The sequence below is a fragment of the Gossypium hirsutum genome, chromosome A13 (genome assembly GCF_007990345.1).
Source record: "Gossypium hirsutum isolate 1008001.06 chromosome A13, Gossypium_hirsutum_v2.1, whole genome shotgun sequence".
NCBI lineage: Eukaryota > Viridiplantae > Streptophyta > Magnoliopsida > Malvales > Malvaceae > Gossypium > Gossypium hirsutum.
Window position 1 is genome coordinate 46,675,301 of NC_053436.1, and position 15,301 is coordinate 46,690,601.

Sequence of the window (15,301 nt, forward strand, 5' to 3'; positions counted from 1 at the left end):
CTGATTTAAACAAGATGGCAAAGGCATTGGATGATGTCTATAAGGCACATATGGCATCTGAAGCTGTTCAGATGGCCACTGGGTGTCCCATTGCCGAGTTTGAAAGGCTTCTTCACTTTTGCTCTCCAGTTATTTGTCATTCATACAGTTCAGTAGGTTGTCAAACTTGCTTGCTGGACCAGGTTCCTAGTGCTCTATTGTGTAGACATGAGACACCAAACATCCCATTGGGATGTCTGTGGCAGTGGTATGAGAAACATGGCAGATATGGATTAGAAATAAGGGCAGAAGATTATAAAAATCCAAAAAGATTGGGTATTGATCAGTTTGCATTTCGTGCCCACTTTATTCCTTACTTGTCAGCAGTTCAACTTTTCAGGAACAGTAAAAGTCATTCCACCCAGAATAACACCAGAATTTCTTCTCCTGGTGTTTCTGTGACTTCTGATATCAGTTCCACTTCAAGAAACTCTACTAATTGTGGTTCCATTCCAATATTTTCAGCAGTTGTTCCACAGCCTCGCACTGCAGAACCAAGTAGTCAGTTGCAAGTTGATGATGTGTTTAGATCAGAACCTTCTCCAGTTTCTCCTGAAGATATGTTGCGTGTTAAATCAGTTGATATTTCACAGTCTGATTGTCTTGAACTGGCCTTTAAGTACTTTGAATCTGAACAGCCTCAACAAAGACTGGCGTTATATGAAAGGTAAGTGTTAATTGTATTTCTTTAGTAGTTTCCCTTTGAAATTTCACTTCAGTTAGCTAAATTTATTTATTTTAGTACTTTCTGTTATGCATCAAGTTTCCTCCCCAAGTTGAATCTACTTTCATGCTTCTTGGTTTCCTTTCAACCCTTTCCCTTATTCTCCCTTGAGACCTGCTAAGCATGCGTGTAGTAATTTGCCATTTTGCATCATTAAATACTCATAAAACTTTACATTTACTATTCTTGGCCTCTCATGCATTTGATGAGTAGAATCGTGATCTGGCTGCACTTGCTTCGGAGAGAATGCTAGGCTGAATGCAGTAGAAAGGTTCTTTTAGACTATAAGTCTTAGGTGGGCTTTTGTTTTATGCTATATTTGTGCATGTTCTTGCTGCTAATGATATCTATAATTCACTGTCCTTGTTTTGATTAAAAGTAAACAAGCATTTAATTGTGGGACAGCAGGTGAAGATACAGGTTGGCATATATTTAATTAGTCACTATAGTTTGGTTTAACCCTATTCTCTTGTTGGCAGCTTCAGGAAGCTTTATTTTGCAAATGAAGTAACAAGTCTATTTTCGTGGTTCTGTTTGTTTCAGGATACAAGACCTGGTTAGAGATGATGCATCTCCTCAGTGCAAAATATATGGAGATCCAGTTTATCTGAACTCCATAAATATACATGATTTGCATCCTCAATCTTGGTTAGTGATAAAATATGCTTCACTGAACTAAATAATGATGCATCTTTTGGTTTTATTTTAGGTAAGATGAAAGTTCTGTATTACCTAGATATACCAATACTTGTTTTAATATTCTGTTGTTCTATATTTCAGGTATTCTGTTGCATGGTATCCTATTTATAAAATCCCAGATGGGAATTTTCGTGCAGCATTTTTGACTTACCATTCACTTGGCCTTTTGGTTCGTAGAAGATCCAAGTTTGATTACCCTAGTGTGGATGCATCTATAGTATCTCCTGTTGTAGGTCTTCAGAGTTACAATGCTCAGGTACCCATAATAAATTACTCAATTACTATCATTTTGAATATAAACTTTGATACTTTTGGTGGCTTTGCAGGGCTCTTTTTTCTTTTTCTAATAAGAAAAACAGACTTTAAGATGTGTTGCCTAATTTATTTGTTTGGCAAACATCCAACTGTACTTTGATGTATTTCTTTTAGCTTAATATGGACATGCACTAATCCTTAACTTGGATAGGTGCTTCTTGAACATTAACCAGGCTTGGTTTTGCGAGATGTAAACAGTCATCTGTATATACTGTTTTGTTTCTAATGGACAAGAGCAGCCTTATAAATTTTGTTAGTTCTACTTTAATGACAGGGTTTTTTGGCTGGTTTGTTTGAATTTTATATCCACATATGAAAATCCCAACCTAGAAGAGTCTAAAGAGTTAGTTATGTAATTCTCTGTTATTGGAATAATGAATTTTATTTGGGTAAATATATCTTTTGGTACCTGAACTTGGCTTCATGGTTCAAATAAGTCATTTATCGTAAGTACTAATTTGGACCAAAAAGCCAAGTTCAGAAAAAAAAACTTTAGGTATCAAATTGAACCTTAAAGACAAGTTCAAGTACCTAATTGGACTGAAAAGAAGCTTAGGTACCAAATTGAAGCCAAGTTCAGGTACCAAAATTTATACTTGTCCATTATATTTTGCGTGAGTGATTATTATTTTGGGACACCCTAAATATTCAGAATTACATTCAAGTTGAAATTGGCAGAAGTACTTTATATATGTTGGTACCTGTATCTGTATATACCTGATTAAGGAGCTTCAGAAAGGTAGGATTACGGATGCAAAATTACCTAATTGGGTGATTCTACTTCACCCCATTTCATCAGCATCCCATATTACTGTCTTCTTCCGGTCATTTGCACCGAATACAGAAGCAACCGTATTGTTTAAAACTTTCTAACTGATGTTTGTTCATGTTTAGAAGTCAATATAAACTTTTCTGGTATGTTATCTTAGTTCCTTATCAAAATAGATGTGCTTATTGGTATTGCTCGAGTGTCAGGGTCAGGGTGGTGCTAGAGGGCCGCAGGTAGGGGGCCTTTGCTGGCCCCCCCTCCCCCCCAAATGAAAAATTGTTCTTCTAGCCCCTTCTAAAGATTGCAAACGTTCAAGTTAATTCAATAGTAAAGTTGCATTTTGTCCCCCTTCCCCCTTCCAAAAAAAAAAAAAAAAAAAAAGCTTCACCTCTTGAGTCCATACCGTGAACAATGACATTAAAAGATTATACTATGCTTGAGCCCTTAGATAAAATCGGAACTGGAATTGATTGGTGAAACTTAGCTGATTAGCTTTGAATATGGAGAATGCGTCTTTGTCTCTTGAATAAAAAATCTGCATCCTAGCCTCATGGATCAAGATACATGAATTGAGTTTGCCTTTATTGATTATTTATTATCTTTGTTGTTTATTCTATTTAAGTAGTGTATTATAGAACTAGGTTCCAATAGTAAACATTCCATTCGTGTAATACTGCATAGTATAAGAATCATGAAATTATCCATTTGTTGATTATGAAATAATAATGTCCTTGATCCGGTCTAATATGCAAAGCATATCTTCTTATTTTTGTCACTGTCTCTTCAGGTAGTTATTAAATTTTGTTTTGCTGCTGCATTTGTAATGTAGTGCATCTATTTTTAAAGACGATGGATTCATTAATCAGAAATGCACCTCACTTGAACAGGGTGAATGCTGGTTCCAGCCGAGGCACTTTACAATAAATGATATTTGTGAAAACCAGGGATTAAGTCCATCCTGGATACTGAAGGAGCGATTAAGGACTTTGGAGGAGACTGCATCTCTTATGGCAAGGGCAGTTGTCACCAAGGGAAATAAGACATCTTAACAGGCACCCTGACTATGAGTTCTTTTTCTCAAGGCAACAATAGTTAATTTCGTGCAACTCAACAAGTAAGCTTATTCAGCTAGTTCAGCAACATCCAGGTAGAAGCTAACCTTGATAGGGGTCAGTGAATGCACCATTTTTGTACAGTTTGTATGTGTTCCTTTGTTTTGATTTTGAAGGACTGTTAGTCTTCGAATTTTCAAATAGGGTGGGTGCATAGCTTTTAGCGTACTGCTAAATAATGTAATTAAGTTTGATCAGAGTTTAAAATTAGCCAGTTTATACTCGTCAAACTGTGACCATGCACATGCCGGTTTTGCATTAGCTAAATAAAATATCTTGAAATCTTGAATAGTCAGTTTGGATGGAGAGAAAGTAGGAGGGAATGGGAAGCACGTCTCCATTTTGGTTGAGAGGGAAAGAGGGGGATGGAAATGGAAAGAGAGTTATTTGAATTTTCATTTTTCTCTAAAATATTTTGTTCGTCATTTGTGATTGAAACATATACAAATTTTGAACATAGATGCTCGGATAGTACGAGTATATGAAAACAAATAGAATATGTGTATTCCATGCTTACATGCATTCGTATAATTGTACTGTCTAAACTTGTTGAATATAGTATTTTGATAGCGAGAGAGCAGGGACCTTTCCTAGGGTTGGTGATGATGAGAAAATAGGATGGAGACAGAGAACTGTTAACTAGATTTATAAACCATAAACTTGTATATCTGATAAGATAGCATTGCCATTGATGAACATCTATCATCTCTGGGTTGAAAGTAGTGAATTTAATTGACAAGCAATTAATCAAGTGGAAAGGAGCTGGTTTCTCGGCTATGGCTTCTCTCCCACATGCATACTTAATCCCAAGTTGAACTTGTAAGATAATTAAAAGAAAACTACAAACTGATTTCTAACATTATTGAAATTGTTGTTAAATGTTATTGAATTGGTGGTAAGCGCTTTAACGGTTTCTTCATATTATTATTATTATTTAGCTACTCTTTTAATTTTCTCTGGAAGGTTTACTTCTCCAACACTGACCCCTAAAACAAGATTTTTGCGGCCATTAAAGCCATCACCACCGATAGCTTCTTCCAGCCAAAATGACCACCAGTCCACTCCTCTTCTATCCCAAGTTCTCCAATTAGATTTTCAAACATCTTTTGCAACAGAAAACCCTTTAAATTCTCACTTTTACTTTGATCTTCAAACCCTTCAACCCACTTTGTGCACCATCAAATCGGTCTCAGATTTCGACCCTAGTTTCCTCTAACGGAAACCCTTTTTTCAATCGTTGGGATCTTTCGAAAGTCACCTATCAAGCCAGGCGAAACTTTCCAAATTTTTTTTTTATTTTTTTATTTTGGTATCTTATTTTTTTTTTGGATTTTGGATACGGTTGTTTCAGCTGTTAGTCTATAATAGGTAATGGTTTCGTCTTCCTACCGTATGCTCTCGACAAAGAGCTTTCTTTTTACGAAACAGAAGGAAAGAAGGAAGGAAAATAGCGATGTGTTTAAAGCCAATAGAACGAAGCGCTGGGCACTACGGCGTACTCCGCCTAACGCTTAGCTTCTAGCTGTAAATTAGGCCTATTTTCGTTGCTCCTCATGGCAAACGGGTGGGCTCAAACAGGTTTAAGATTGAACTTTCATCAGATTCGGTTAAGTTTGGTTCGGATGTTTTCAGATTCAGGTTCGATTTCATATATTTCAGGCAGACACTTGTAATATTCATTTCTTGTTCATATTTTCTCATGTCAGACGTAACAGTCCGTTTTTAACCATAGTCAGAACAGTGGTTTTGGGACCACATATCCGAGTCATAAAAATAATTAAATATTATTTTCCATGCTTATGATGTGTGAATTAGCATATGTGAAAGTTTTGTCTGAAAATTTGATTGTTTGTATGCTCAATTTGATAAAAGGACCTAATCGCGTAAAATGTAAAAGTTGCCTGTTGCTTGTTAAAAGTGCTACTTGAATTGGCTTTATAATTGTGAGGTCCTTATGTGGTTATTTGACCATGGTTTTGATTAAATGACATTGGTGGACATTAGTTGGTGGAATATTAGTGTTATAATGCAAGGGTAAATTGGTAAAATATTTATTAAGGTAATTATAATAAAACTAAAGTATGAAAATAGGCCATAATATGTTCATATACCCGAAAATATCAAAGAAAAGAAAAGAGAAAAGCTTTTCTAGGGTTCGACATTTGCAAGCTTTGATTTAGGTATGTTTTTGCTTCGGTTTTTGATAATTTCTATGTTTTTGTAATCGTTGCTTCATATATTATCAAGCCCATGCCTCAATTTTTGATTTTGATGATGATTTTGAAATGTGCCATGGATGGATTCATGAGCTTTATGTTGTTAAATGATGAACTATGAAAGTTTGATATTGGGTTTACATGTTTTGTCTTTGGATTTTTGATGAAATTGAGTAATTTGGGCTAAATTTTAAAAATGTTATTTTGAGGGACTAAAATGTGAAATAAATGAAATGTATGGACTTGTACGAGAAGTATGAAAATTCGGCTAAGCTTATGTACAAGCAAATTATGTGTATTTTGTGATTTTGTGAATTAGGGACTAAAGTGTCAAAATGTGAAAATGTGAGAGCTAGTTTACAAAATACCCTAAATATATGTTTGTGGATTGAATTGAATGACTTGGTGAATAAAAGGGTTAATTTTGAATACATTTAGATCAAGAAAAGAGGAATTCAGATTTAGACCGAGGAAAGTCGAAGATAATTGAGTAGACGATTCAAATCGACAATTCCGAGTACGAGGTAAGTTTGTATGGGATAAATGATATTATAGTCATCTTTTAATGCTTTGATGATGCATGAATTGTATAGATGTTTTATTATGATTTGTGTAAGTCGATAAATCAAAGGTATTTGGCACTAAGTGTGCGATTTGAAATAATTGCAGTTATAAATAGCACTAAGTGTGCGAAATAGAATAGCTTTAGCTATATGAGGCACTAAGTGTGCAATATTGAGGTAGCTTAGGCTATTGGAGATGGCACTAAGTGTGCGGGGTCATTTTAGCTTCGGCTAATCATTAAAGCACTAAGTGTGTGAATTCTTCAAGCTTGGAAAGACTTCGGAAAGAGTAATGTATTCGAATGAGAGGTAAGAATGAAAATGAATAAATATGGAAAGGTTCAGGTATGTACAATACCTAGGTGGTAGATGACATTATGTATATGAAGTTAGTTGAATTGGTATAAACATATGAATTGTGTAACATCCTGATTTTGGGCCTAGTTGGAACAGTGGTTTTGGGACCACAAATACGATGAGGAAAATTCATTTTTATTATATTTTTATGGTCTACGATTTTACGGAATGATTTTGTGAAAATTTTGTTCGAAAATTTCGACGTTTCGGCACTCAATTTGGTCAAAAGGACTAAATTGTAAAAAGTGCAAAAGTTGAGTTCTACATGTTAGAAGTGTCTAATTGTTATGAGTTTTTAAATTAAAGGTCCTTAAATGATAATTAGACCATTTTGAAGTTTTTGGACAAAAATGGACATGGTATGATAGGTTTTTAAAGTTTTTCATTAAGGGTATTTTAGTATATTTGTAATTAAATGAATTAAAAATGCCAAAATAAGCCAAATTTGCTCATCTTCTTCCTCATGGCCGAATTTTTCATGAAAAACACCATGGATAGGGTTTTCAAGCTTTCCAAGCTCATTTGTAAGTGATCCCGAGCCTCGTTTTTAATGTTCTTTACATTTTTGAAGTCTCGGTAACATGTTCTAGCTATTTCTACCATTATTTTGAGCTAGGGTTTGTGTTTAAAAATTTACCCATGAATGATATGCATGTATTTTGATATTTAATGGTAGAATATGAAGCTTGAAATTGTGTTAAACAACTTTTGCTAAGTGATTTTACGTGAAAACAAGTAAAACGGTATAATCGGTAAAAATACCTAATGTTCATAAGTACATGTTAGAGTGAGAATTTGATGTTTCCATAAAAGGAAAAAATGATAAGCATGTCATAAAACATAATAAAATAGGATGGAGTTTAATTTTCGAACCTTAGGGAAAAAGTGCAAATATGCAAAAGTTTAGGGGTCAAAATGCAAATTTGTAAAAATGTGACTAATTATTAGGCTAAATTTGATATTATAGATGAAGGAAATCGAGATTCGGGCTTAAATCAGGAAAATACAAAGTTATGGACTAAAATGGTAAATTACCGTTTCTAGATCAATGTAAGTTCGTGTGTTAATAATAATGCAATACCATGCATGAATTGTAATTCTCTATTGATATGGCATAAATTATATGACTTAATATGTTTAAGAGAAGTTGATGGATGGTATGTATGATATGGAAAAATGTAATGCTTGTTGTGTCATGTGAAATTGAATGGCAAATTATTGTTACATGAATTGAGTGTTAAATTACTATTACCTTGGTTGTATGAATTGCTACACGGTTGTACCTGATGAGATTTCGACAAGTTTGTACGTAAATAATTTATCGATTCTTTTTATTTTATTATATTTTGTTATCATACGAAATGTGGCTGCCTATAGAATGACTATTTGTTGTAAATTGCAAATTGAAAAAGGACTATGAATAAAATTGTAACATGTTGGAAAGTGAGGAATTTCCCGGTTGAGCCTTCAGAATAGAAACGATACGAATGATCTATTGTGAGGTCAAGTGTGTAGTACTAAGTGCAGGCTACTATGCGTACCCGATAACTTCGATCACGTGTGTAGTACTAAGTGCAGGCTACTACGTGTATCAGGCTACTATGCGTACTAGATAGCCTTATCTACAAGTGTGAAAATATGTGCAAGCAACTGAGTATCAGTTATTATTCCAAAGAGTTCAACGGGAAAATCGATTAAGTAAAAATACATGTGAACATGATTATATGATGAATAAGTGTAGGTATATGTTTATGAAAATTATGAGCAATGTGCTCGATATTTGAGTGAACTTCGATATGACAAAATGGATTAAATGAAATTATGTAAGAGTGAATTTTACTAGTAAAACAGTGTTGGATAGCAGTAGTTGTGTGACTTTGAAAATTCACTAAAAATTTTGTAATTTGAATTAAATTTCAAAAAGGTTATGGAATTAAATATTAATGAGTCTATTTTCATATAAAAGAAACAAGGGGAGAAAACGAGTTCTATATTATGTGATATTCTAATTTTTGTGAGACAGTATTAGAATAAATTCAAGATCCCCTATTCTGACTTGGAAAAATTTTTAAAAATGGTAAATAATTAATTATGAGTTATAATTTATATGAATAGAATCTTCAATGAGTCTACTTTCATGAGGAATGGACAGGAACATCATTCGAGTCTCGAAATATGAGATAAATAATTTTTAGTGAAGAGAGGTCAGAACTATTGGACAGCAAAACAGAGGAAACTTTAATGAATAAACTGTACTAATTGTCTACACCAAAAATTCTGAAAATTTTATGGAAGAAAGCTATATGAATCTAGTTTCAAGAAAAATTAACGAAACTAAATTTGGAGTTTTTTAGCTTCAGATATGAATGATTTAGTAAATGTAACTCGATAAAATAGCTTAACCTGAACATGTGTAATTGTACAATTATAGTGTTTTATCTTGAAAAGCATGTTAGTAATTACTTATTAATTTCATATGGACTTACTAAGCATAAATCTTACCCATTCTCTCCATTTCTTTAGTATTGGTAGGTGGGCTCGGGGTTGGAGATCGTCGGAGGTAAAATCACACTATCAAACTATCATTTTTGGGAGAATTAATTCAAATATTAGAAATATCAAGTGAGTGGCATGTATAGGAAGTTGGTTTGTAATATGTATTATTATTATGATTTTGACGATACGTATCAGTCTGCATTGAGTTATCGTATATGATCATGAGATGTGGTCCTTATCTATTATGGTTTATAAGTTTAATTAATCATGCCATGTCCTATATTTTGATGTGATGATATAGTTAGCTTTGTTTGTTATGCATGATTGGTAATACATCAGGTAAGTTAGATGCAGGCCAGTGGATCATGAATTAAATGGAAATGAGTAATGTTGCCTTGAATACGAATGTTTAATGGACAAATTGGTAACTACGTTATGATGGTATAAAATGTGAATAAGATTTAGCATGTCTAGTTCTAGTTAATGTAAGAATGTATATTATATACAGGATGGTAAGCAAATATGTTTAAAGTGAAAGACATGTTATTGCATGATTATGGATGTGTAAGTGCTCATTTGTGCCACGTTATTTGTCTTTAAATATGAGTCTATGCATGTGTTCGAAAAGTTTTGAATTAAATGAAATTTTATGGCCCGACTTTCGTCTATGTGTATGGTTAAGTCTGGTAATGCCTCGTACTTTGTTCCGGCCTTGGATACGGGTAAGGGGTGTTACAAATTGTGTTGGCATAAAATTGATAGATGAATTGAAAATTTATAAGTGCTTATGTGTTGATGTTTTATATTTTATAAACTGTTGATGATTTTTGGTATGAGCTTACTAAGCTTTTGAAAGCTTATTTTGTGTGTGTTTTCACTGTTCTATAGATATCGAAGCTACTGTGAGCTCGAGAATCATTGAGGATTGTCACCACACTATCGAACCTCATTTTGGTACCTATGAAAATGTATATATATTAAAGTATGGCATGTATAGGCTAGAAGAGTTTTGGTTAGGTTTTGTAATGTATTTATCATGCCATGTGATATGGCTAGTTTATGTTTGAACTTAAGGTTGGAAATGTTATATGATATGTGAGGCATTGTGAATTATATGGTCTGTTTTGAATGACCAAAAGAAATGGTCAATGTTGATAAGTTTTAGTAAGTTTTGAGCTTGAGATTGAATGATGTATTGAAACATATGTTTTGGTATGAATTTAGTTTAGGTTTTAGTATGTTTTGGTTGATGAATTGAGATTGGAATATATTGATAATGTAAAGGTATGATTAATGTATGTTTTGGAATAGAGATTGGCTGAAATTGGTGTACAAAATATGCTTAGTTTGATGTTTTTAGGTTTGACCCAATTGGGGTGGCAAGTTGAATATTCAAATGGCCTGTTTTTGTCCACACGGGCAGGGACACGGGCGTGTGTCTTAGCCGTGTGCGACACACGGCTACGTTGCACGGCCGTGTGTCCCTTGGGGTATCCTACAATTATAAGTTAGGCTTGAGCACAGCCAAGGCACATGGGCGTGTGGCTAGGTGTGTGGCCCAAGTCAGATTCAACCACGGCCAAGGCACACGGGCGTGTCTTGTGGCCGTGTGAGCAAGTCAGTATGTATGCCTTGTTTTGACACGACCTGGATACATGGGCGAGTCAAATGCTGTGTGAGGCACACGGCTTATTCACACGGGCGTGTGACCTGTACTTCTTTGAAAATGTTTAAGTTTTGGAAAAAAATTGTATGAGTTCGGTTTAGTCCCAAATCCTTTCTAATGCATGTTTTAGGTCTCGATGACATATATAAGGGACTCTATATTGATATTTGATCTTTGATGCTCTGATGGTTATAAAAAGTATGTTAAATGTTTCGGTTTGTTTGGTAATGCCTTTAACCCTAGTCCGGTGACGCCTACGGGTTAGGGGTGTTACATCAGAAATTTGCCCATTGAATTTATTTGAAATATCGATGGATACGTAGGTAGTACACTCGAAGTGTACAAATCAGAAATTCGTCAAATCATAATCAGGGTTACTCATCAGAGTACATAATCAGGAAGCACTCTTTCGAGTCATATATCAGGAATGCTCATATGAGCCATGTAATAGGAAGCTTATCCGGGCTAAATCAGGAAACTCATAATAGTTTAAAACGGGAAGTTCACAAAGAACTTTTAATAAGAAAACTCACGAAGAGCCTATCAAGAATTCTCACAAAGAGTCATGTAACGGGAGCTCTGGATAGCCATATATCAAGGAGTTCAGGTCATAAAATTTCATTTAATTCAAAACTTTTTGAACACATGCATAACAAACAAAGCTAACTATATCATCACGTCAAAACATAGGACATGACACGATTAATTAAACTTATAAACCATAATGGATAAGGACCACATCTCATGATTTTATCTGATAACTCAATGCAGACTGATACGTATGGTCAAAATCATAATAAAAATACATATCACAAACCAACTTCCTATACATGCCACTCACTTGATATTTCTAATATTTGAATTAATTTTCCCAAAAATGATAGTTTGATAGTGTGATTTTACCTCCGACGATCTCCAACCCCGAGCCGACCTGCCAATACTAAAGAAATGGAGAGGAAGGGTAAGCTTTACGCTTAGTAAGTTCATATGAAAATAATAAGTAATTACTACCATGCTTTTCAAGATAAAACACTATAATTGTACAATTACACATATTCAGGACAGGCTGTTTTTTGGAGTCCCGGTGTTAAAAAAAATCATATCTCAAGTTAAAAAACTCAAAATCCAATTCCGTAAATTTTTTATGAAACTAGACTCATATGTATACTTACTAATTTTTTTCTAGAATTTTTGGTCGGGCCATTTAGTACAGTTTATTAGTTAAATTCTCACCTGTTTCAGGGTATGACTACTCTGACCCCTGTGCACTACGAACCAAATTTCTCCTTGTACAGAATTCTAACGACCATGCCGTTTATTTAACTTAAAATTATATTCAATAAGGAATCCATGCATGTAAGGTATGACTCTCAATAATTTTTTTACAATTTATGGTGAATTTCTAAAATCAGAACAGGGGATCTCGAATTCGTTCAGACCCTGTTTCACAAGAATTCAAATATCACACAATATAGAATTCTTTTGCTTCCTTTGTTTCTTTCATGTGAAAATAGACTCATTAAGCTTTATTTCAATATTTTTTTTTAAAATTTAATTCAACTTAAACAATTTTTCGTGAATTTTAAAAGTCATGCATTGCTGCTGTCTAATACTGTTTTACTACTAAAGTTCACTTTTACACAATTTCACTTAACCCATTCCATTTTACCGAGGTTCGCTCAAATATTGAGCATATTGCTCATAAATTCAAATAAACATATACTTGCATTTGTTCATCACATAATCACTTTCACATGTATTTTCATTTAATCGATTTCCCGTTGAACTCATCGGAACAGAACGCTCATAAAGAGCTGCGTTTGTGTCCGCAACATATGTAGGATCACAACCGATCGCATAACAGGACGCTCATAAAGAGCTGTGTTTGTGTCTGTAACATATGCAGGATCATAACCGATTAATAAACATGACACTTATAAAGAGCTATGTTTGTGTCCGAGCTATATGCAACATATGCAAGACTACAACTATTTCAGGAAATCTAGTAATCCATCGAATTTCATTTATTTAAACGGGACTAACATTTTTTGGGCATTATCATTTATTGGGCTTTTTCAGATATGTCTTCAATGTCATATATATATAATATTTATACAATTCACAAGCACAACATTCAATTCAAGTATACAATTATACATAATTTAGTTACATGAACTTACCTCGATAATTGTTTGTGTACGTAGAATCTACTAATCCAACATTTTTCTCTTTTCCTCGTTCTAACTCTGAATTTGGTCTATCCGGATGTATACGAGTAAATTTAACATCAATTTAATATAATTCATACTCAATTTAGTCCAATTCTCATTTTAGGAAAAATTACCGTTTTGCCCCTAAACTTTTAATTAATGACGATTTCATCCCTAGGCTCGGAAAATGAAATTCATGCAATTTAATCCTTATTCCAAGCCTAGCAAAATTTTCACAAGTAACATTTACAGCCCATGTATTTCACAAAATTTAGAATTATTCCATAAATTTTACAACTTTACAACTTAGTCCCTAATTCACATTTTCACCAAAATTCACTTTACAAAAGTTGTTTATCTATCAATAACCTTTCATTTTCTACGATAAATTTCAAAATTCTAGCATATTCATTCATGAAAAAATTTCTACATTGATAACTCTTCAAATTAATCACCAAAATAGCTAGATTAGGTTATCCCGATCTAAAAAATATAAAAAATACTAAAAACGGGACTTGAATACTTACCTAATTTGGCCAAATAAGTTTTCTCTTTCTTCCATTCTCCATGGGTAGGGTTTCCATATTTATTTGGGAAAGATGATGATAAAATGATCATATTTTCTTTATTTTATTATTTATCACCTTTATTTATCATCTTTCCAATTTTGTCCTTTTCTTTATTTTATTTTCCATGGATGATTCATCATCCTTAACAACTAAGTATTTTTAATGGTCTATTTCTCATATAAGGATCTCAAATTTTGAATTCCATAGGCATTTAATCCCTTTAGCTATTAAAACTCAACTTTTGCACTTTGTGCAATTTGGTCCTTTATCAAATTAAACATGTAATCGGTAAAATTTCTTTACGAAATTTTTATATGACATTATTATCATACTGTAGATCATAAAATAATATTAAAATAAATTTCTTTTCGGAATTAGATTTGTGGTCCCGAAACCATTGTTCCAATTTTATTGCAAACGGGCTGTTACACAAATTTTCTTGTTTCAACACTATCAGGGGTATCATGACTTCCATGGTTTGATATCATGATACCCCCCTTTTAGGTGAAGTTTTCTTCACATTCGAGCCACCATCAACTCTCTACAACACTTAATCCACTTGTTAGGTTCCCTATAGCACATTTGGCTAACTTGGGTCTCAAAAAGAGCTTAAATCACACAAAATCACTTATTCAAGCAAAAAGCTAAAACTAAATAAAAACATGAAAAAGACATCCAAATTTCTCGAGAATAAGCTCTTCAAGTGTAATGAAGAGCCTAATTTGACGTATTAAATTATGAACAGATCAAAATCTCCCACATTTAAGTCTTTGCTTGTCCTCAAGAAAAAAAAACATGCAGAAGACGACCTTTAAACTAAATTAGGCAGAAGAGAATATAATTGTCGAATATCAAATTTGTAAAAAGATTATCTTACATGCAGCTTAGGACTGATATATAGCTAACTCACTACTCTGAAAGCAAACATGATTAGTTCCACAAGTTAAAGAGCTAACAAATCTAGAGGTAATATAAATGAATATGTATTTAATTGTGTTATCCATTGACATAAACTATATAGATACATAATAGACACAAAATGTGAATCAAATAATTCATCAAGGTAAATATACACAAGTCAAGAAAATCGGGCAAAAGAAATGTTTAGGTCACATAGGTCTTCTAGGCTTGTAACATTTAGAGGCTTAGGATGGCTTGGATTCCAAAAAAAAGTTAACTCAAAATAGTTTCAAGTAATAGAAAAGGTGAAACGAATGACATTGTCCCCTAATCACCCTTAATTGATCATTAAGCTCACCTCCTTATTTCTCTTTCTCTCGCCTCCCTTATCTCTCAAAAGATTTAGAAGATACAGTTTGATATTGGTGCATATACGAAGCTAGCAAGTGCTAATATATTATAAACTAACAGATTTCTTTTGAGGCTCGAAATTGATTTTTTTTTCATTTGAGCTTTTTTTCTAAATTTTTCACTCTTTCAATCATAATTTTATTCCACTCACTTTGCTTTTAACCCTCACATTGCTTTTATATATATATTTTCATTTTAGTCACTTAACAAGGGTCTATATACACCATATCATACAATCTCTTCTCTTTTCTCTCA

The 15,301-nt window shown here is 33.4% G+C and overlaps 1 protein-coding gene across 1 annotated transcript; it reads left to right on the top strand.

The window, feature by feature from the left end:
* The first annotated feature begins 14 nt into the window (after positions 1-14).
* On the top strand, positions 15-3,949 carry LOC107893888 (uncharacterized). Its single transcript, XM_016819027.2, has 4 exons — positions 15-706; positions 1,307-1,411; positions 1,544-1,718; positions 3,434-3,949. Exons 1-4 carry the CDS (start codon positions 15-17, stop codon positions 3,593-3,595), a joined length of 1,134 nt encoding a protein of 377 aa, XP_016674516.1. The 3' UTR covers positions 3,596-3,949.
* The last annotated feature ends 11,352 nt before the right edge of the window (positions 3,950-15,301 follow it).

Excerpts from the sequence above, each read along its gene's own strand:
- LOC107893888 (XM_016819027.2), top strand. The coding sequence starts at position 15 with ATGGCAAAGGCATTGGATGATGTCTATAAGGCACATATGGCATCTGAA. Across the intron at positions 1,412-1,543 it reads GATTTGCATCCTCAATCTTG|GTATTCTGTTGCATGGTATC; the intron begins GTTAGTGATAAA and ends TCTATATTTCAG. Across the intron at positions 1,719-3,433 it reads TTCAGAGTTACAATGCTCAG|GGTGAATGCTGGTTCCAGCC; the intron begins GTACCCATAATA and ends TCACTTGAACAG.